At 64.9% G+C, this 20,699-nt stretch overlaps 2 protein-coding genes across 12 annotated transcripts in view; one reads left to right on the forward strand and one right to left on the reverse strand.

The window, feature by feature from the left end:
* Nucleotides 1-27: 27 nt before the first annotated feature.
* Nucleotides 28-7,454, forward strand: CTU2 (cytosolic thiouridylase subunit 2). Of its 8 annotated transcripts, XM_057493167.1 has the most exons (15): nt 783-848; nt 2,302-2,450; nt 2,927-3,005; nt 3,192-3,251; nt 4,242-4,394; nt 4,835-4,944; nt 5,063-5,358; nt 5,432-5,567; nt 5,748-5,879; nt 6,277-6,368; nt 6,471-6,574; nt 6,654-6,807; nt 6,948-7,014; nt 7,138-7,196; nt 7,287-7,454. In XM_057493167.1, exons 2-15 carry the CDS (start codon nt 2,355-2,357, stop codon nt 7,438-7,440), a joined length of 1,692 nt encoding a protein of 563 aa, XP_057349150.1. In that variant the 5' UTR covers nt 783-848; nt 2,302-2,354; the 3' UTR covers nt 7,441-7,454. The 8 variants fall into 8 exon arrangements, with proteins under 8 accessions (XP_057349149.1, XP_036780127.2, XP_057349153.1 ...); XM_057493166.1 differs by lacking the exon at nt 2,302-2,450 and adding an exon at nt 28-177 and having other exon boundaries at nt 774-848; nt 7,138-7,454; XM_036924232.2 differs by lacking the exon at nt 2,302-2,450 and adding an exon at nt 28-177 and having other exon boundaries at nt 774-848; nt 4,334-4,394; nt 7,138-7,454.
* PIEZO1 (piezo type mechanosensitive ion channel component 1) overlaps nt 7,448-20,699 on the reverse strand; it is a 48,832-nt gene continuing 35,580 nt past the window's right edge. For 2 of the 4 annotated variants that reach the window (XM_036924239.2, XM_036924242.2), the window contains exons 18-51: nt 20,539-20,699; nt 20,240-20,416; nt 19,679-19,804; nt 19,395-19,595; nt 18,802-19,006; nt 18,135-18,239; nt 17,356-17,509; nt 16,872-17,115; nt 16,707-16,803; nt 16,451-16,622; nt 15,959-16,048; nt 15,794-15,879; nt 15,459-15,530; nt 14,782-14,882; nt 14,159-14,240; nt 14,037-14,087; nt 13,782-13,954; nt 13,547-13,653; nt 13,222-13,401; nt 12,855-13,113; nt 12,604-12,792; nt 12,189-12,423; nt 11,847-11,961; nt 11,622-11,769; nt 11,327-11,541; nt 11,092-11,250; nt 10,865-11,012; nt 9,175-9,363; nt 8,920-9,012; nt 8,666-8,838; nt 8,466-8,588; nt 8,305-8,384; nt 8,025-8,214; nt 7,448-7,947 (exon numbers count right to left, since the gene is read on the reverse strand). In XM_036924239.2, coding sequence (XP_036780134.2) covers nt 7,698-7,947; nt 8,025-8,214; nt 8,305-8,384; nt 8,466-8,588; nt 8,666-8,838; nt 8,920-9,012; nt 9,175-9,363; nt 10,865-11,012; nt 11,092-11,250; nt 11,327-11,541; nt 11,622-11,769; nt 11,847-11,961; nt 12,189-12,423; nt 12,604-12,792; nt 12,855-13,113; nt 13,222-13,401; nt 13,547-13,653; nt 13,782-13,954; nt 14,037-14,087; nt 14,159-14,240; nt 14,782-14,882; nt 15,459-15,530; nt 15,794-15,879; nt 15,959-16,048; nt 16,451-16,622; nt 16,707-16,803; nt 16,872-17,115; nt 17,356-17,509; nt 18,135-18,239; nt 18,802-19,006; nt 19,395-19,595; nt 19,679-19,804; nt 20,240-20,416; nt 20,539-20,699 — 5,150 coding nt within the window. In that variant the 3' untranslated portion in view covers nt 7,448-7,697. The remainder of the gene's footprint in view (nt 7,948-8,024; nt 8,215-8,304; nt 8,385-8,465; nt 8,589-8,665; nt 8,839-8,919; nt 9,013-9,174; nt 9,364-10,864; nt 11,013-11,091; nt 11,251-11,326; nt 11,542-11,621; nt 11,770-11,846; nt 11,962-12,188; nt 12,424-12,603; nt 12,793-12,854; nt 13,114-13,221; nt 13,402-13,546; nt 13,654-13,781; nt 13,955-14,036; nt 14,088-14,158; nt 14,241-14,781; nt 14,883-15,458; nt 15,531-15,793; nt 15,880-15,958; nt 16,049-16,450; nt 16,623-16,706; nt 16,804-16,871; nt 17,116-17,355; nt 17,510-18,134; nt 18,240-18,801; nt 19,007-19,394; nt 19,596-19,678; nt 19,805-20,239; nt 20,417-20,538) is intronic. The other 2 variants (XM_036924241.2, XM_036924240.2) reach the window with 2 other exon arrangements.

Here is a 20,699-nt window from a genome sequence, read left to right on the forward strand (position 1 = left end):
GTCTTAAGGCGCGTCCCCGCACGCGCGTCACGGCTGCGACGGTGCCGCGCTGACGTTGTCAGAGCGCGCCCGGTCGCCGCTGCCCTCCCTTCCAGCCCGGTTCGGCGCCGCCATGTGCCAGGTGGGCGAGGACTACGGGGCCCCCGCGCCCGAAGGGCCGCCGCCTCCGCGGCCTGGGTAAGAGCTGGAAGGCCGCACCCGCCTCTCTCCTTCATCGGTCCCGGGCGCCTCGTTGGACCTGGGGGCCTGGCGTCCCTGGCGGAGGCTGGAGCTCTCTCCGCAGCACCCGGGGCGTGCCTGTCAAGCCGGTGGGGGACACCTGAGGAGGGGCTCCGTGTGCTCTCCGGCACCTCTGATTCTTGCGGCTAGTGGGGCCCGCTTCCCCGCCGACCCGCTGGTGCTTCCTGGAGGAGGACACCGGCCTCCCTGCCGCTTCCACCCACCAGCTCCCCTTCTCCCCTCCAGGTCCACACAGAGCAAGTTGTCTCTCTTCTCCCACCGGAGCCTGAGAGACTGAAAGATGGCTTTTATGTGCCTCACCCCCCCGGCCCCGAGCTAGCTTTAACGGACTAAAATCCCCCCAGGGCCCTTTTTGTTTTCTTTCAAGTTGTTACTTTGGATAAGACACAAGCCCTGTTTGTGTTTGAAAGCACCCCATGTGATCTCCCTGTAGGCCAGCTTGGGGTGAGAAACAGAACATGGCTCCCAAAGCCTGCTGGCAGGAAGGGGTGTGATCTGTGTCCTTGTTCTCTCTTCTGCCCATGTCTTCAAAGCTGTGAGCTAAAATGTGTGAAGTGCAAGGAAGGCCTCCCTGTGGTGGTGATCCGAGCCGGAGATGCTTTCTGCAGGTGAGGCCTGCGGGCGGGTAGGAGACCCTGGCAGACATGGTCTCACTCAGCACCAGTATCTGCCTGCTTTCTGTGGCTTTATTTCTTGCTTTCAAAAGCATCAGTTAAACTGCTCCTGCCTCTAACATCACTCCCGGTGACTGGTGTGTGTCGGGGGGGTCTAGTATCAGTTTCCTGTGTGGGTACCGCTCTCTCAGCATCCAGTTGTGGATAGGGTGGCAGGAAGGTTCTGATGGGGAGAGCTGGCAGTGGCACGTTGGTGAGGGCTAGTTGGGTAAGCATTTCAGAGCAGCTGGAAACATGTAGGAGCGTGTTGGAGCATCCTGGGTATTGGGCAGGTGCTTTGGGTTGCCTGTTTACTTGTGAGGGATAGTGGAATGGAAGGGGTTTGGACAGGAGCAGAGGCTTATTCCCAGAAGGCCAGGTACGAGCATGTTCCGCTTTATCTGATGCTCTTGTGGCCCTGGCACATTGCCCTTGAATCATACCTCTTCCAGCATCTGTTCACAAGAGGGTAGGGCTTGTCTTCTGTTATTCCTGTTAGTTCCTAATGATGTTGCATGCCTTATATAGCAAACAGACTAAAAAAGTTGGAGGGACTGTATTCCCCAAACTTTGATGTCCCCGATTATCTTTTGGGAGCCGGGTAGAATGAGGTGTACCACCTGGAAGGAGTTTAGGCAAGGAAGCCATTGCTTTAATGACTTAAAAGCATCTGAAAATGATGATTGCTCCAGTCTGTTCAGAGAACTTGCTGGTAAGGAAAAGAGAGGCTGCAGTGGCTCTAGGCAAGGCTGTCAGGCCTCTTACTGGACCCAGCTCCCCCTTCTGTGTTTGCTTGGTCCCAAGGAAAGGTGGGAAGCCGACTTTCCAGGCTGTAGATCTCAGTCAAGGTTTTGAGCAAGTTGCCTTGATTGTGAGCATCAGCATGTGTGGGAAACCCTGGCCTGGCCTGATTTAGGGAGTGAGTGTGATTTCAGGAGCCTAGTGGTGCAGGCAGGGTGTGGAGTGTGGCAGGCACAGGGTTCTCTTCCCAGGCCTTGAGTGGAGGAAGTCGAACCTCTGTGTCTACTTGCCCAGCTTCCCCACGACACGACCTTCATGATGTCCCTTCTCACGGCTGGGCATCTGGGGTCTATGGAGCCCTAACATTTGCTATAAAAACTTGTCTGCAAAGGACTTGTGGGGTGTTCGGTTTGGTCCCTCATAAGTGGTGCCTGTTCAGTGTTGGAGACCTTGCCGGGGACACTGGTATGTCTTGGCAGGAAGGACAGACTTAGGGGCATGGCCCCAAGTGTAGGGTAGCCCTTAGGGCAGTGTTGCTCCCTCCGACCTGGTGCATGGCTCCACCCCGACCGCCTGCTGGGGTCGCCAGGGCAACTTTCATGCAGGGACTTGGCCCTCAACCTGACATCCTAATGCATTTGGCCTGGGTGATTCTGATGTGCCAAAGCCGAGAGCCTCTGACCTGCTGAGTCCAAATGTCAGCTGGAAGGTTTATCAAGAATGCAGATTCCTAGGACTCCCAGCAGTCCTGAATCTGGGTTTAAAGAAGAGCCCGGGACTCTGCTTGTAGGACCCTTCCAGGCATTTCTGGTCCAGGTGAGATCAGCTCAGTGGGGAGAGGCCTGTGTGGAGCTCCACGGTGCTGCCCGCCCCCCGGCAGCCTGCTCAGGGCTTCCCCTTCCACCCCCTGGGGCGGTGGTTCTCTCCATCGGGATCTTAAAGGGGTCCCCAGCTCTGCTGAGGGCAGTGTCAGGGGGCGTTGCCCTGCACGTGCCTGTGTCCATCCATCCCACCAGCCAAGCCTTTCTGAGCACCTGCCATACAGGTATGCCTGGGCTCCAGACCCCTCAGGTAATGACCTGGTGTTTATGGGAGGACGCGGGCCTCCCTGTGTGGTGTGAGGCCCATCCTAGGGCAGCCACTGGTGGTGAGAAGCCCTCGACCCGGCTCCCCTGCTGGTCTCTGGGCAGAGCCTCAGTGTCACACGCTGCTTTCAAAGATAGAAGTTGCTGAGAGGAAATTGTAGCTGAGCAGAACGGGGCCTCTGGAGCAGCTGCTGGTCTGTGTTGCAGGGACTGTTTCAAGGCGTTTTATGTCCACAAGTTCAGAGCTGTGCTTGGGAAGAACCGGCTGATCTTCCCAGGAGAGAAGGTAGACTGGGGGTGTCTCCTCAGCGGGGTTGCGGCTGAGCAGTGTCCTCCGCCTGGTTCTCAGCCCCTCTGCCGTCTGCATCATACTCTGGGCTCAGGGGGCAGGCTGGTGTCTGGAGTGCCCGCAGATGGGGCGTGGGCTCGTGCTGGAGACGCAGAGCCTCCAGCCGTGCTCCTCCTCCCGCAGGTGCTCCTGGCATGGTCCGGGGGGCCGTCGTCCAGCTCCATGGTCTGGCAGGTCCTCGAGGTGCGTCTCTACACCATCCTGTACCTGGCCCAGCTCCAGGGTCGGGGGGCCGGCACTGCGGGGGCCGGCACTGCGGGGCTCTTGTTTTGGGGGTGGAGAGAGAAGCCTGCCCCAGCTGGGCTGCCCAGAGGGCTCTGGGATGTGTTTGCAAGAGCCCAGCCGTGTCCCAGTTTAGCACTCTGCATTTGCTCAACTGCATAGAAACACGGTCCCTGGGAGAGGGGCATCAGCATGGCAGGGCGCCACGTGAGGTGTCCCTGAGGCCACCAGCCTCTTGTCCTGGGAGTTTGGTGCCCTGGGGGACCCAGGAGGTGCCCACCCTGGCTGGAGCTGGAAGTTTAAGGGGTGATGCTGGTGGGGGTGCCAAGTGAGATGAAGGGATCAGGGGTGTGCTGGCGGAGAGGCAGCCCCTGCCCTGCGGGGAGGGGACTGTGGGGGAGACAGCATGAGGGGCCGGCTCCCGTCTGGTCGGCAGGCGTGGTGCGGAGCATGGGAGGCAGTCAGGGCTTCTTGCCATGGCACTGGGGCTCCTGGGAGGCCTGGGCCTGGCGGTGGGACACACAGGCCCTCTGTGGGACACAGATTGGCGGGGCGGAGGCTGCGGCCCTGGGGACACTCTGCACCAGGAATTCTGGGGGGCAGCCCCAGGGCAGTGCTTCTGCGGTGGGTTTCTGTTCTCACTTTAGGGGCCCCTACCCCCAGCCAGGTGGCATGAGGTAAGTGCCCGCCCCCCCGGCCATTCGTCCAGCACCTAGTGCTCTTCCCTCTACAAAGAGCAGCGCCTCGCCTTTACCGTGTTCCATCCCACGCTGCGTGGTCAGGGTGTCTGGGCAGGGGGCATGGTGAGCTGATATGGGCCCAGTGGCTTTTCTCTGGACACTGCTAGGAAGTAGGGACAGATGTGTGAGGGGTTGAAGGTGTCCCAGGCAAGGCCTCTCTGTGGCACCAGGTCTGAATGGCTGTGCACTGTGGTGGGGTCGTGCTTCCCAGAGGGTGTCCACCTGGGTGGAGAGTGGCCTCTGCTGGGCAAGCGTCCTGGGCTTCTGGCTGTGGGACTTAGACCCCATCTCCTCCTGCTCCAGGGTCTGAGTCAAGATTCTGCCAAAAGACTGCGTTTTGTGCCAGGGGTTGTCTACGTCGATGGTATGTGCACTCCTTTCCCAGTGGGGCCCCAGCCACTTGCTCAGAGTGGGTGCCACTGGAACAGCCGGTGCTGTACCCTCACTGAAGCCCCGGTGTGAGACAAGCACCCACGTCTGGCAGCCAGCGTCTCCCATTGGACTGCCTCAGACCTTCATCAGAGGGCCAGGAAGGTAGTCTGCCTGGTGTGCCCCACTGGTCAAGGGCACCGAGTGAGAAGGGCACGTAACTGCCCTGCCCCCACCCCCTCGGGATGGGCTCCCAGGGGCCAGTCACCCCGCCCCTGCCACGATGGAGAGCCTACCGCCCACTCTGAATATGCTCCCCCTAGGCGAGTGGGTCAGCGTCCTGCAGTTGTACAGAAACCGCTGTCCCGCAGAGCTCAGCCTCCCGGGATCTCAGGGCGCGCTAAGCCACGGCTCCCTTCTGCCTGCGTGTTGTAGAGGGAGCGGCCTGTGGCCAGAGCCGGGAGGACCGAGCCAAAACGCTGGCCGAGGTGGAGCTGGTCCTGCAGACCGCCGGCCTTCCGCGGCACGTCGTCGCTTTAGAAGAGGTTGGTGGGCCTGTCCTTGCTAAGGTCCCCTGGAGATGACCACTGGGGTGTCCCCCTGGCAGGGCCAGCAGAGGGCCTCACGCTCCCTCCCTGGGCCCGCCCCCCTGCCCCCTCACAGGTGTTCAGCCTGCCCCCGTCCGTGCTGCGTGGCCTTGCTCAGGAGCCCTCGGGGACGCAGGGGGCCTACAAAACGGCTGTGGACAGCTTCCTCCAGCAGCAGCTCACGCCGGGGGCTGAGGGGCCCAGGGGAGGCCCCAGCGCAGCCCCAGGGGAGGAGCAGCTGAGCCGGCCCCGAACCCAGGACCCCCCGAGCCCCGCTGTGCCACCCGCAGCTGCCCAGACTGAGGCTCTGTCCAGGCTGTTCGGTTCAGTGAAGACCCTGACGGCCAAGGAGGAGCTTCTGCAGACCCTGCGGTGAGCCCCCACCCCACTCCGGGGTCCTTGCCTGCTGAGCCCAGGCCCCTGAGACTCCTGCCCCGCTCTGCAGGACCCACTTGATCCTGCACGTGGCCCGGACCCATGGCTACTCCAAGGTGATGACAGGAGACAGCTGTACCCGTCTGGCCATCAAGCTCATGACCAGCCTGGCGCTGGGGAGAGGGGCCTTCCTGGCCTGGGACACGGTATGTGCACAGCCACCTAGGCCGTCCTGCCCTCACTCTCTGGCCCCTTCACTTGAAGGAGCATCTTGAGTCAGGTCCAGGGGCTTCTGTGTGGCGGGGGGAGCATGTGACCCCCGGGGAGGGGTGCAGGGTGCTGTGAGCCGGTCAGACGGTATGGTGAGGGACACGGCCCATTCCCAGGGCTTCTCGGATGAACGGCATGGGGACGTGGTGGTGGTGCGGCCCATGCGTGACCACACGCTGAAGGAGGTTGCCTTCTACAACCGCCTGTTTGGGGTCCCCTCTGTCTTCACACCAGCTGTTGACACGAAGGTAAGTGGCGGGGGTGGGCAGGGGCCTCCCTGCTGCAGGGCTCAGAGGTCCACCCCGGCTCTCTGGCCTTAGCGCTCCCTGCCTGGTGCCACGGCAGTGTCCCCACGCATGCCCTTGAGGGGGCGCACAGGGAGAGCAGGTAGCTGGCCCCAGTGCCTGTCTCTGGGAAGGCCGCGGACCCAATCGGGAGGCAGTGTCGGAGACTTGAGGGCAGCGTGACTGGTCACGGATGCTATTTTATATTTTTTTCACGACTGAATTTTTAACAGCAGGCCGTGTGGAAGCAGGAGCCTTGGCCTGCTCTGTCCCTAATGCAGTAGGCTCTTGGGGGCTGATGGTGGGCTGTTCTTCTGCACTGGAGCCCCTCCTGCAGCCCCCCATCTAACTAACCCCTCAGGCCCCTGAAAAGGCCAGCATCCACCGGCTGACGGAGGCCTTCATGCTCCGGCTGCAGGCTCAGTTCCCCTCCACAGTTAGCACCGTGTACAGGTGTGTGTGCCCACGGGGTGGTTGCCCAAACATGGGGGTGGCGGGCTCAGCAGAGTGGAGAGGAGCTGCTGGCACCCTTGGACCCTGTATCTCACACCCCAGGACGAGTGAGAAGCTGGTCAAGGCGCCCAGGGACGGCCATGCTGCTGGCCCCCCAGGCCCCCGCTGCCTCCTCTGTATATGTGCGCTGGACATCGACACTGCCGGTCCGTGCCACGGCCTTTCTGGGTGCACAGGGGTGGGGCTCAGCAGCTCAAGGTACCCTCAGCCCATCTCTGCTTGCAGACAGTGCCACCGCTTTCGGGGCCCAGACCCTGAATCTCTCCCAGACACAGCCCCCCGCCCGACCGGCTGAGGCCAGGGTGCCCACAGGGCCCTGCTCTTCTGCAGGGATGGATGGGGCCCAGGGCTGCTGCCAAGTGGCCAGGCCACATGGGAGGTGAGTCCTTATCCCAACCTATCCCGTCCTATGGGCGGCGCCTCACAGCTCCAGGGGCGGCAGGCAGCCTGTGGCCAAGCCCTGGGGCCCCACGCTGAGCGGCCAAGACCAGGCACACAGGTCCAGCTCTGCTCCTGCAGGGGGGACCCCCGATCCCAGGTTGTCCAGCACCTCTGCTATGGCTGCCGCGTGACCGTGAGGGACTTGGTGAGTGGGTGCCTCCCCCGGTCTTGGGGACACAGGAAAGCCCTCCTGCTCCCGGGGGACGGGCGGGCCCTGGCTCAGCTCTGGGCTGCACTGCACCCTGCCCACACTGGCTCTGTGTTGCAGCCCTCCCTGGACCCCCTGCCACCCTACATCCTGGCTGAGGCGCAGCTCCGGAGCCAGAGGTACAGGCTGACCCTCTACTGCGGAGCCCCGGGAGGGGCCTTCCTGGCGGGAGCACCCGGGGGCTGCTTCCCACTGAGTGCGTCCCCCAGGGCCCTGCCGCAGACCCAGGAGGCTCTGGTCCAGGAGGTGGTGACGCGCATGCCGGTGAGAGCTGAGCCTGCGGCAAGTGCCCTGGACGAGAGCCGACCGCCAGGTCCCCCGTCGTGTGGAGCAGGAAGCCGTGGGTGGGCAGAGGGCACGTGACGGTCCATTAGCATAAATAAAAACATTTTAATTAGAAAAGTCTACAGTACATGTAGGGGAAGGGAGGGCGGGCCCCTGGCCCAGTGTGGCCGGCTGTAGGCTACGCCGGGCCCAGCAGGGATGCTGAAAGGGACAGCAGTGCGGCCCGGGGCCCTTCCAGCAGCAGCATCAGGGCCCGGTGGGCCAGGCGGGGGCCGTGTCGCCGCAGGCGGCCTCGGACCGGAGCGTGGCCCCCCGCAGCCCGCGGGCGCCGCCGCCTACTCCCTCTCACGGGTCCACTTGATCATGGTCTCTGGCGAGCGGTACAGGAAGATGAGCTTGGCGTACAGCTCCTCCTCCAGCTCCAGCTCCTGCGTCTCCCGCACCAGGAAGATGTCCTGGCAGAGCTTGAGGACGCGGTCCACACACGGCAGCTCCTCGAACATGATCGAGTGCGAGATCTCGCTGAAGAAGCCCCGCACGAACTTGCCGATGACCAGCACGATGGACACGTAGAGCCCCATGATCCTGCGGGCGGGGCGGGGTGAGTCCCGGGGCTGCCGCAGAGGCCGGCCCGCCCGGCCACCCACGCGCGCAGCACTCACCCGTAGCCGGCCAGGAAGCCGAGGCTGGGCGGGCTGACCTTGTCGCTGAAGATGACCATGGGCAGCAGATTGCAGTCCGCCCGGCAGTCCTGCAGCTCTATGACCCACCACTCAAGGAAGCCGGCGGCCCCCGCGCCCACTCGCTCCCTCCGCAGCTGGATGCGCACGCCGAGGTAGTCATCCTCCTCGTCTGGGTCAGAGCCGCAGGGGTCAGGGCCCGCGCGCTCCCCGCGGGGGCTAGGGCCCGGCACCCTTCCACCCCCGAGTGCCCCCCACTCACTGGGCTGCAGCTGCTTCACAGGGTTGGCTTCGGGCCCGTTGGGAGCGCGGATGTACTTGGGGAAGAGGTGGGGGATGACCCTGTGGGGGGTCAGCAGGTCAGGAGCAGCCCCGGCCCCTTGCGCTCCCTCTGGCCCGGCCCTGCCCGGCCCTGCCACTCACACTGACTGGTCCGAGGTGCCCTGGAGCAGGCTGGCCAGCTGCCTCCGCTCAGTACTGTTGGGGGTCAGGTCCAGGGTGTGCTTCTCATTGGTGTACTCCATGGTGCCGCCCTTGGCCAGGTCTCTGCAGGCCGGGGTGCAGTGTGACCTACTGTGGCCTGTGCCACGCCCTCCGACCCCCTACCCAAGCCCAGGACGCACCTCTGGAAGTTCCAGGTGAAGCGCAGGGTGATAGCGGCGGTACCGTTGTCCAGCTCCCGCTTCATCTGGGCCCGGCTTGGCGGGCTGATGCGCCACAGCGCCCCGGAGCTGCCCTCGATCTGTGCCGTGACGATGTCCTCAGGGCTGTACTGGCTGATGAACTGCATGGCCAGCTGGGTACGAGGTGGCACCTCAGTGGGATGTGGCCAAGCTACCCCTCCCCACCAGGCAGCTGCAGTATGGGGGCCACTCACCGGGTGGGGGTCAAACTGCCTGGATAGCTCCTCGTAGGCCTGGTGCGTGAAGGGGATGATGGACGGCTGCTGGGCGCTCATGGTGAACAGGGGCTGGGGGCAGGGAGAGGGAGCCATGGTGTAGCAGCGCCTGAGCCCCTGGCTGGCAGCACCCACGGGCTGTGAGGAGGAGGGGCTGGGGGCTGCCTGGCCCCCCGGGCAGCCCACTCCCAGCGTCACTGCCTCCCCTGACTGGAACAGACAGGTGGCCCCCACCTCGTAGCCACCCAGCTTCAGGGTGACGGTGACGTCGATGGGCTGGTTGACAACGCCGACCACGGAGCGCACCAGGGACATGAAGAGCAGCGGGAACCAGATGATGGCCACGAGGAACAGGATGATGAGGCCGCCCATGCCGTACTTGACGATCTTCTTCTTCTTCTGCCCCTTGGGCTGCGGGTATTTCTGGGGGTGCAACACTGGTCACTGGTCAGCTCTGCGCAGGCCTCTGTGCCCATACCCGCTCCGTGCAGGCCGGCGCTGTCCTCTACACCTCGCCCCACTCCTCCTCATGTGGCCGGTCCTGGGCTCACCCAGCGGCCCGGTAAATTCAAACCTCCAAACTGATAGCAGAGCTATGGCAGTCAGGACAGTGTGGGCAAGGAGAACAGAGACCGGAGGGGCAGAAGGCGGGAGCCCAGGAAGGGACCCTCCTGTTGAGACGGGTGCTGCCAAGACCAGCCTCTCAGTGAACGGGGCGGGGAGAGCTGGCTGGCCGCATACAGAGAATGGAGTTGGACCCCTCCTCACACCGTGCACAAAAAATTACATGTAAGACCTACATCAGACTCTTGGGGGCAAATCTTTATTACCTTGGATTTTCCAAGAGTCTCCGATTTGACAAACACCAAAAATGAGCAATGAAAGAAAAAATGTCAAATTGGACATTACTGAAAAAACAGCCTTTGTGTCTCAGAGGACCCATCAGCCGAGTCAGAGAAGCCGCTCTGCACATCGGGTGGCTGGTGAGGGCCTAGCGTCTGGAGCACACGAAGAGCTCGTACGGCCTGACAGTGAACAGACGGCCCGCGGGAGCGACGGGCAGAGGCCCTGAGCACACTTCTCTCCAGAGAAGACGCAAACGGCCAGAACGTGCAGCTAAAGGAGGTCAGCGACCTCGGCCGTCAGGGAAACCCACACGGGACCACAGTGAGATGCCGCCTCACCCGCCAGGACAGCTGCGACCCGCGTAGCAGAGCAGGAAGCTCCGGTGAGACCAGAGAAATGGGATGCAAGACGGGGCGGCCGCCGTGGCAGGTGAGGCCCACCACCTGACCGGGCCACCCCACGCCCACCTGTGTACCCAGGAGAGCTTGGGACTGTCCACAGCAGCACGTGTTATGATGAACAAGGAGAGACCCAAACGTCCTTCAGCGTTTGGAGCAGCTAGATGAACAAAGGGCACACCGCAGGGTAGAGCTGGGGCACTGCCAAGTGAGGAGCCGCCCGAGGCCACGCCGACTCCCCTACAGGGATGTCCAGCAGACGGTGGCAGGCAGGGGCAGGGGTGGGTGGGCTGGCGTGCCTGCTGGCTGCACGGCCCTTGCATACACTGGAAACCCCCAGATGGTCTGCTTCAGGGGAGCCTTGTGCTATGTGAATTCTCTCAACAAAGCCACTGAACAACAAGCACCTGGCTTACTGTAGTGCCCCCCACCCTGCCAGCCCGAGAGAGGCTGGGTCTCTGCTGGGCCTTCTCAGGCCTGCTCTGCCAACTGCCTGCCCTGACAGGGCCAAGTTCACTGTACCCTCTGACGAGCCCCTCTGGCCCTTGGTGGCATTCTGGCCTCAGGCTGACGTGGGCTGAGCCCTGGGGTAGGACCCCCCTGCACCATTGGGCTCTCGCGGCAGTCTGTCTGCCCCAGGAGGCAGTGACCCGTGTACCGCCCTGCCCTGGGCCCAGCACCTTTTCTGTCTCTCGGCTGCACTTGATGATGAAGATGTTGGCATAGATGTCCTCCACACACATCCAGTTGGACAGGGACAGTGTGGTGTCCGTCCACACCCAGTCCATCACAGCCCTCAGCTCCACCAGGAACGGCACCAGCCGGAACCTGCCAGGGCCAGGCGCCCGTCAGGAGGGCCTGCAGAAGGGCAGCCTCAGGCCTTCCACCCCTAGCCAGCCCCACTCACCCCTGGAAGAGGAAGAGATTGAGGTGGTTGTACTTCTTGGTGAGGAAGTTGCCGAGGATGCGGGTGGGGTAGCCACAGCGGATCTGGTAGGCGGACAGGGCAAAGTAGATGCACTTGACGAAGTACCACAGCTGGGCCACTGCGTTCTGGCTGAACATCCTGGGTGGGGCAGGAAGGCAGGTCAGGGCTCCTGCCCGAGGCCCCCGCCCCAGCCCTGGCTCGGCCAGGCGCCCACCTCTCAGTGACGGCGGGCAGGACGAAGAACATCCAGAGGTGGATGGCCAGCACCAGGACCACCTGGAAGGCCAGCTTGCCCAGAACAGTCTTGCGCAGGTAGAGGGCGCGGTCGACCACCATGGTGCTGAACTGGATCAGCAGCATGACCAGGAAGGCCTCGGGCACCTGGTCGTCTGACAGGGAGGACGTGATGTCCGTGGCCGCCGAGTGCTTCTGTGGTCAGGAGAACACAGGTCAGGGTGGCCTGTGGCCGCCGGGTGTCGGCTCACTGGGGACCCCGCACTCCTGCTCACCCCAAAGGCCCAGAAGCCGAAGATGATGATGATGAAGTCGACAACGTCGGCCAGGAACATGAGGGCATAGACGTCCGTGGCTGCCCGGTACTTGGTGTGCAGAATGTCGTGGAAGAAGTGTCGCAGAGGCTGGTAGACGCCGCGGGCCCTGGGGGGGCGGTGGGCAGTGTGGTGCTGGCCTCGGCGCCGCCCCTGCTGCCCCCCAGCCCAGGCCAGGCCACTCACAGCGTCAGGCAGCAGCTCTGCAGCCGGGCCCCGAGTGCCCTCACTCCCGCCCGGGGGCGACCCCACCTCCGGCTCCCGGTGGCTGCTGCCTCCACGGCCGCCCTGTCCTTGGGATCTGGGGGGGAAGCAGCCACTGCTGAAGGAAGCCGTGGGAGCTGGGCCCCACCCCGACTGCCAAGCACCCCGAGAGACCCCCCACGGGGCCGGCATCGCCCCATTCTGCAGACGGGCAGGCCGAGCAGGGACCTCCCCAGGGCCACCGGCCGTGGGCCAGCTCGAGCCGTGTCTTCTGGACACGGCGTCAGGCACACGGCCGAGGGTGTGGCGGACGAGGCCTCGTACCGAAGGCTGCCGGCTCTCTGGGGTCACTGCTCTCCTTCCGCCTCCTCCGGAGACTCAAACGCGTGAGCCCCGTGTCATGGGACCGCCCGTCCCTGGCTTCCGCCCGGATGTCCCCCTTGATGGGGGTCCCCGCCACCTCTGGCTCCTGGGGCCCCAGTGGGGCCGGCTCCTCTTGAACGCCCCTGTCCTGCTCCTTGGAGAGTGGGTCCTCCTCGTGGTTCCAGAGGCCGTAGCACTGTGGCGGCAGGGAGGGCAGGCTGAGGCTGTGGGGCTGTCCCAGGGGTGCCCGGAGACCCTGCAAGACGGCCAGGCCCACCCTGCGGCCGCGGTGTCCCGCCCCGCCTCCTGGAGCAAGATGGCCTGGGCCGGGCGTGCCGGGGGGCCTGCCCGCTGGCGGCCCCGGCACGCGGCTCACCAGCAGCTGGGAGCGGTGGAAGAAGAGGGCCATGAGCTGCACCAGGTCGTACTTGATGTAGCTGTCGCTCTTCTCCAAGCCCAGGATGCGGGGCGGGAAGTAGGGCTTGTTCTCGTAGCGCCGCAGCACCGTGTGGCTGTTCCAGGGGAAGAAGCCGAACTGGAACAGGTACTTGGTGACCACCGTGACCTGCGGGGAAGGGAGCTCAGCGCGGCCAGGCCAGCCCCCAGCCCCCTCCAGCCGCCACCCACCTCGGTGAAGACGATGGCTGTCATCCAGAAGCGCCTGCTGGGCCGCGGGATGGACAGCATGGCCCACAGGAAGACCAGCACGGGCAGCACCAGGGAGACGGCCGAGGCGGTGACCATGTGGTTGAGGACGATGACGAAGTAGCAGAGCAGCTCCGAGTGGGCGGCCACGCACTGGTACCCCGCCAGCAGCAGCTGCAGTGCCCGGCCCTGCTCGGCCTCGAACTGCTCGGCCTCCTCCAGCTCGGGGATGCACAGGCACCTGCGGGGCGCCATGCTCAGGGGCTGGCTGGGCCCCCAAGGCCCAGCCTGCCGGCACCGGGAGGCAGGCTCCGCGGCCAGCGCCCACTGCCCTCCCTTTGCTGCGCACCTGTGGAGGAGCAGCTCGCTGGCTGTGCGTGTCCGGGGGGCGGCAGCGACCCGAAGTTCCCCAGAGCCGTGTGCGGAAGCCCCGGGCTCAGGGCCCGTCTCCTCGCTGCCGCTGTGGGCGCCATGACCCACGCTTGGGGGGCTGCCAGTGGTGCTCAGTGGCTCCTCAGCCCCCAGCCCGCTGTGGGAGGGGAGGCTGGTCAGAGGCGGCCTGCGCGGTGGACTGGCCCCAAGCAGAGCGGTGCGGGTGCCCTGGCTCTGGGCCCGAGGGCAGGCTGGCTCAGCCGGGTGCTGGCTCAGCCACCGAGCCCCTGCCGGGCACCCACCTTGACGCTGGGCTGGGCGTATCGTGGGCCTCTGAGGAGTCTGGCAGTGCAGCCTCGGCCTCGCTGGCGTACAGCTGGTCTAGCACACTGCGGTGCGCTTCTCTGCCCTGTGGGGCACCGGGCTCAGCAGGTCCGCAGGGTCGGGTCTGAGGGGCTGGCAGGGGCTGGCCGTGCACAGGTTTGGAGGCAGGCAGGGCTGGGGTGTGAGGGGTGGGGCTGTGGGCACGTCGCTCACCTGGAGCAGCTCCTGCGTGAACAGGTACCGCTCGGCACGCAGCACGTCGCTGATGGCTCGGTGGTGTCGCGTGAAGGTGCGCAGCCAGCGTGTGAGCCCGTCCACCAGCGCCTGCCCCAGAACCCACAGAAACTGCACGGTGCTCAGCACACGCTGCATCATGCGGCTGTGACCTGCGAGGGGGGCAGGCAAAGGGCGCTGGAGGGGTGCCCATGAGAGACCCCAGCCTGAGCCCGAGCCCGGGGTCCCACACACCTGCCATGTCTTTTGAGTCCTCTGGTGGCTCTGCCAACTGGCCCTGGCCTCCTGGGCACAGAGGTGCTGGTCAGCGCTTGGCAGCCCTACTCCGCCCCCCAACCCACACGGGCAGGACTCACCTGCCGGCAACTGCCCCGCCTGCTCCTCCTGCTGTTGCCTCAGCACCGTCTGAGCGTTGGTCACCCACGCCTGGTATGCCATCTGCAGGGCGTCACCTGGATCAGCTCCCTGCCTCCCAGGGATCAGAGCCCACCTGGCCCCCCTCGGAGCTCCCAAGGAGGTGCAGGGTCTGGCATCTGCTGGCCCAACTGGGGACCTTCAGCTCCCTGAGAAGGGGCAGGAAATGGGCCCCCAGGGCCCCATGGGGCGGGGAGGGCAGGGCATTCCTGCAGCCCACCACACACAGCCGGTGATCCAGAGATGGGCAGGAGGCTGCTGGCCCCAGGGAGCAGACAGCACCCAGAGAGCATGCCACACCCCTCCCAAAGGCCAGCCCCCCGCCGGCCACCACAGACCTGGGTGGTCAGAGTCAGGACTTCAGGAGCTAATGGACAGAGGGGTGTGTAGTCGCCCATGGCTGGCACTTCCCGTGCCTGTTTTCCCATCTGACTATGGACTGGAGGTCTGAATGGGCTGGGCAGGCTTCCCAGAGGACGCAGGCACTGGGCTCCCAGGACCTAGGGCACGCTGGCCCCATCCAGGCCCAGGAGGTCTGTGGACATGGGCAGGCAGGGAACCTCACCTGGAAGGCGCTCTGTGCAGATGGCCTGGGGTCCTCGGGTGGTGCCTCGTCCTCCTCCTCACTGTCAGACTCGAACAGGAAGTAGTCCCCGGAGTGGATGACTGTAGGCAGGGTGGGGCTCAGAGCCAGCCTCTCCAGCTTGGCGCTGGGCTCCCACCCCTACCCACATGGCTTCAGTTTGGGCAGTGGACCCGCTGTGCTGCCCAGCTGAGGTTCCCTCGGCACCCTGTGACCCCACAAGCCAAGGGCAGCATGCCACCCTCCGCCCAGGGACAGCCACAGTGGGGGAAGCAAGAAGCCCCATGCAGGCTGGGGCACAGGGACGCACGCACAGGACACAGACCAGAGCTTTGGGATGTAGCCAGTCACCAGGAGCCACACAGTGGGGTCGGGGCCAGGATGGGGGGGACCAGACCAGGGGTGGGGGTTCAGACCTCTGGGTCTGAGAAGACCCAGGGAGACACAGAGCCCATTGTCGGGAACCAGGAAGAACAAGACCCAGCACCTTACTACCCCGTGGCTTGGCGTGAGGCCTGAGGGCCCTGTGGTAGGGCCCACGGGGTGCTGGGAGGGGGCAATGTGCACAGGCTGGAAGTCAGTGAACGGCGAGCTCCTGCCACCGCAAGGGCAGACAGCAGTTGAGAGGGCAAGCCTGGCAGGCCTGGCTGGGGCAGTACCTGTGGCATGGTCCAGCCAGGGCCGCCACCACTGTCTCCGTGGCAGGGAGGAGCCCCCTGGACTGCCAGGGCCTGTGGAGGGGCAGGGAGGGTGTGAGGACAACCACAAGTGCAGACAGACACGGATCCCCCACAGCAATGGGGGGATTGCCTCTAGGTGCCCTGGTGTGGAGGGCAGCCCAAAAGTGCAGAGAGATGGTCACGGGCTGGCCGCATGGCCTGCAGGACAGGGTGGCCACATAGCACAGGCCAGGCAGGCCAGAAGCCCTGTGGGACGTGACGTGGCAGAGGCAGCAGGCTGCAGCTGAGCAGACGTTCCTGGGCTCTGCGCTCACCTGGCTCCCGGCCGGGCCCCGGGGGGTCCTGGGGTCGGCTGCGGTTCACCCTGTGCTTCTCCTGCTTTGTGCGGATGCGTTCCATCCTGTGGGGCAGGTGGCGGCTCTGAGCGCCAGGCTGGGAGCAGGCCGGGGGTGGGGCAGACCCCGCCCCAGAGCACCTACTGTCTCTTTAGCTGGGCCAGAGACTTCTCCTCTTCCTTGCGGTGGAGGTCAATGCTTTTGAGGCTGGCGGCACTGTAGAGGTCAAAGCCCCTGTAGGGAGAGGCAGTGAGGCCCTGGGGGCACCCCACTACCAGGCTGGGCCTGGCCTCCCCAGTCCTCAACGCTCACACCGAGGGCCTGATTCTGAACTCAACGCCCTCTTGGCCGTGTGCTACAGTGAGGCCACAGACACTGCCTGCCGCCTCCAGATTCCCAGGTGTGATAACAGGCGAGTGAAGAGGTGTCAGTGGACAGCGGCCTGTAGGCATGGCCCTGCAGAGGCCAGTATGGAGGTGCGTGGGGCAGGGGAAGGCCCTCCAGCGGGCGTGCACCTACAGGCCGGCGTGGGGCGGCGAACACCAGCCGGCGGCAGAGCCAAGCACCCAGGCTCCCATGTCACAGATTGGCGATGCCCGCCCTGCATGGGCGCAGGGGCCCTCGGCAGGCGCTGACCTGGAGGCCTGCAGGGCGGTGGCCTGGAGCTCCGCCCTGACGTACAGGAAGTAGTGGCTGAGGAAGACACGGCGCTGTAGCAGCAGGAACAGGAAGCAGACGCTGTCCCAGAGGACGCCGGCCTCTTCCACGGGCAATAGGCAGTCCTTGTCCCTGCTCAGCATCTCCCTGGCTGTGGGACGGGAGCGGCGCGGGTCCGGGTGAGGTCCCCGAGTGCCCCCCGCGGCATGCCCACAGCCCCCACGCCTGCACTCACGGTTATAATAGCCTTTGACGGTGCAGACGAGGCTGAAGAGCTGGATGACCCAGCAGAAGCTGCTCTGCATTTGCTCCACGAAGACACAGGACAGGAGCTGGGGGCAGGGGAAGGTCAGCCGGGCCCACTGGGTCAGGGGTCAGGGTCGGGGCCGGGCAGGCTCACCGAGAGCATGTTCTTGGAGATGATGACAGTGACGTTGTAGAGGATGAGACAGTCCCACAGCACAAGGCGGGCGTGCGTGTCCTTCTGCAGCAGGGTGGTGCCGAAAAGCAGCAGGTAGAAGCAGGCGAGCAGGTAGCCCAGCCCGAAGATGCTGATGCGCGTGGCCCCGGTGATGAACACCAGCACCAGCACTGCCCAGAAGAGGTAGCGGAAGACGGCCACCTTCAGCATGTCGAGGTAGGACCTGCAGGTGGGGCGTCACTGTGGGGCCCCAGTCATCCCGCCTCCCCCCGGCCGCCTGGGAGCAGGGGGACCCCTGGAAGGCCCTGTCTTCTGCAAGGTTGGTGTCCGTCCCCATCCTGGCCACAGGGCCACCACTGGCAGCGCCCATCCTCAGCCCAGTCCTAGGCGGAGCCTAGCACATGTCAGCCCCGCTGACCAGCTGCCTACACAGCCCCAGCGAGCAGGATGCCACGGGACCCACCTGCAGTGCATGAAGTTGGGCACAGGGTTGGGCTCCCCCTGTGGCAGCTCCAGGCAGTCGGTGTTCGTGCCAGCCATGTGCTGCCACTCCTCAGTGTGTTCAGCCGAAAACACCAGCCACTGCTGGGAGGCACAGAGCAGCAGGAGGAAGTCGCCTGTGGGCACATGGAGACTACAGCTACAGGCACCCCAGAATGCCGGCCAGCAGAGGCCAGGGGCTTGGTGGGGCGCCGGGCCTGTCCTGTGGCTCTGCCCTCCCACCCCAGACCAGGTGGCAGCTTTGGTGTGTGCATGAGGGAGGTGGGCAGACGCGCCTGCCTGTGTGAGCACTGGTGCGTCTGCCTACGGGCGTGGGTGTGCACTGGGAGCTGGGGATCACAGCCGTTTGCACATGCCCTGTGTGTCTAGGGGCTCTCCACACGCCACACGCACATCAGATGAGGCCGACACACGCCTGCCTGCTCCCCATGTGGACATCAGTCTGCACACCTGCGTCTCTGTCCACCCACGTGCATCCCAGTGTCCACACAGGTGCCCACCTGTGTCCACCCTGCGTGCAGACGGTCTGCATGGCTAGGTACGCATGCGTGAGGTGGGCCCGTCTATCTCCTGGGGATGTGCCTGCAGGACCAGGCACACTCCTGGAACAAATTGCTCCCAGCCCCCCACTCGCTGGGAACCACAAGATTGGCCTGGACAACGCGCCTGTCCCTGTGCAGAGCCTCCAGGGAAGCTGGCACGCAGTATGTGCAGACCAGGGCCCTGCCAGCAGGTACTCACTGATGAGGTTGGTGGAGTTGGGGACCCTGAAGAAGTCTGGCAGGTACAGCCACTTGATGAGCGTGGAATTCATGGGGATGGCCTGGCTCCAGCGCCACGGGTAGTCTGCAGGTAGAGGGCATGTATTGGCCCCAGATGTCCCGTCCCTCCCTGTCTGCCGCCCTGTGGCCTGCAGGGGCCCAGTGTCCACGGGATCTTATGCCCAGTCACCCACATTCACGCAGCCTCAAAACACACCCAGTCGCACCAGAGCCCCAAGAGGCCACCAGCCCAGAGGTTCCGGCACTCTCTGATCTGTATGCTTTTCAGACATAAAGTTCCCCGTGCCCCGTGCCCCAGGAGGAGGAACCGAGAGACAGCCTAGAGTAACTGGCAGGCTGGGGCCGGCAGGCCTCCCCAGGTGCTGAGCCCTGGCACGGACAGACCACAGTACAACGGTGTCACATACCCATCAGAATGGCTGAAATAAAAAGGTGATGGCACCAAATGCTGGTGAGGATGCAGAGAAATGGAACACATAATATCGCTGGCAGATGAATGGACAGCGCAGGACGCAACTCCAGGGTAGGCGGGTAACACGGCCATGTGCCTCTACAGGCCACAGAGGCCCTGCACAGCGGCGCCTTTGGTGCCCCCCACACCCAGCCTGCAGCTGTGCCCTCCTCACCAATGCACAGGGCCGGGGGGATGCCCAGACACAGCAGGTACTGGTACAGAAGGAAGAGCACCAGGAAGAGGCAGTAGTTGGGCCAGAGGCGGGCGATGGCCCTGCGGCGGCGGCGGGTGAGGAGGGCCACCAGCCAGCAGCCGTGCAGGATGACCATGAAGTTCATACGCTGCCCAATCACATTCACGGCCATCAGGAAGCAGATCTGGGGATGGAGACGAGCACGGGGACCAGAGTGAGCAGGACGGGACCCGCCTGGCCACGGGCTGGCTCTGAGGTGCCCAGAGGCGCCCCCCAGGCAGTGGGGCGTTGGGCACAGCACAGGGCTGCAGCGCAGGCTCTCAACAGCCCACACGCCTTTCCTGGAGGGATGGGGAGGCTGGAAGGTCGCTGCCCTGCGGGGTAACCAAGCCTGGGGGTGCCTGTCCCGGACCCCCACCCCCACCCTACAGGCCCCTCTCCAAGTGAGGCCGGCTGAGTGCACAGGACCCAGCACCCCCAAGGGCCTGCGCAGCGCCAATGCTCAGCGCATGCCCAGAGGGTGCTAAGGGGCCCCAGGGCCAGCCTGCCCAGGGAAGGGGCAATGGCCTCACCTCCAGCCCAAATTTGTAGAAGAAGAAGTTGATGAAGTACTGGAGGCACCCGAGCAGGTCCCGGTCCAGCTGCTGGCGCGTGCCACTCGCGCAGACAGCCTGGGCGGGCAGGGGGGCCATCTGGTGCAGCCGGCGCTGGTGCTCCTGGCGCCGGTACACGATGGCCTCAAATACCAGCAGCAGCAGGATCTGCAGGTGGTTCTGGGGTCGGGGGGGGGGGGGGGGGAGGCAGTCAGGCTCCGCCGCCTGCCCGCCCACCTGCCGCTCCCGGGCGCCTCACTCACCTGGATGTAGCCCAGGTTGGGGAAGCCCTTCCTCACCCCAAACCAGTTGGCGGGGTCAATGGGCCCTCGGTACAGCAGAGACTGGTTGATCTCTGTCCTCTGCAGGTTGGTGCTGTTGGGGAAGGGCTGAGGGCAGGGTTGGAGTGAGCATCTGCTCCGCCAGGACCTGGGCAGTGACCCCAGGGACCGCTGGCCTGCCCTGCCCCACCTCTGCCATGGCTCCCGGGCAGGTGTGGGCCAGGCTAGCTGCAAGGGGGAGGCCTCCTGGGGAAGGGGCCGGGGTGTGGGGCTGGGGAAGGGAGGAAGGAGAGAGCTGTGCGCAGAAGCCGCCCTGGACGTGGCCCCTTCGCTCCGACACCCTCAGCACCACCTCACACAGCACCCTGTGCTGCACACAGAGGGCCCAGCCGAGTCAGGACCCCTCCGAACCCGGACGCCTCCCCACGGGAGCAGGTCCTCTGCAGGCCAGGCTGAAGGACGCTCCAGGAAGTCCTCGGCCCCCGAGACAGGCCCTCTGTCTCCATCCCTGGGTGTGGGGCTTGGGCGCGCAGGGCACCCTACCTTCGTGCAGTTGCTGGAGTACTCGTGGGGGCTCACAACCTTGAGCTGGTAGAGCATCTTGCACACGATGACGATGCAGGTCCACACGGTGGACAGGCAGGAGGCCATGGGCCGAAAGCGGGGGTAGGGCAGGGCGAAGGCCCACAGCGCCAGGAGCAGCAGGTTCATCACCGACACCTGCGGGCAGGCGGTGCTGGTGGGGCAGGCGCGGCCCTGCCCTGCCCCGTGGGCCCACCGTCTGCACCCGCAGGGCCCTAGTGGCTGCTGCAGACATGGGCAGTGGGTCTGTGGGTGCTCACCTCTCTCAGCGCCACCCAGACAGTGTACAGGGCCACCAGCTTGAAGATATGCAGCTCCAGCAGGCGCCCCACCAGGGTCTGCACGCGGCCAAGGATGTCGGAGAAGGCGGCAGCCAGGTCCAGCAGTCGCTCGGCCACCAGGCCCCAGTTGTTGGCTGCAA

The sequence above is a fragment of the Manis pentadactyla genome, chromosome 15 (genome assembly GCF_030020395.1).
Source record: "Manis pentadactyla isolate mManPen7 chromosome 15, mManPen7.hap1, whole genome shotgun sequence".
Lineage (NCBI taxonomy): Eukaryota > Metazoa > Chordata > Mammalia > Pholidota > Manidae > Manis > Manis pentadactyla.

Bases quoted from the DNA above. Each gene is read 5' to 3' on its own strand.
- CTU2 (XM_057493165.1), top strand. From the start codon at position 2,355: ATGCAGATTCCTAGGACTCCCAGCAGTCCTGAATCTGGGTTTAAAGAA. The intron at 5,880-6,276 runs GTAAGTGGCGGG...CTAACCCCTCAG, and splicing joins CACCAGCTGTTGACACGAAG to GCCCCTGAAAAGGCCAGCAT. The intron at 7,015-7,137 runs GTGAGTGGGTGC...TCTGTGTTGCAG, and splicing joins GCGTGACCGTGAGGGACTTG to CCCTCCCTGGACCCCCTGCC.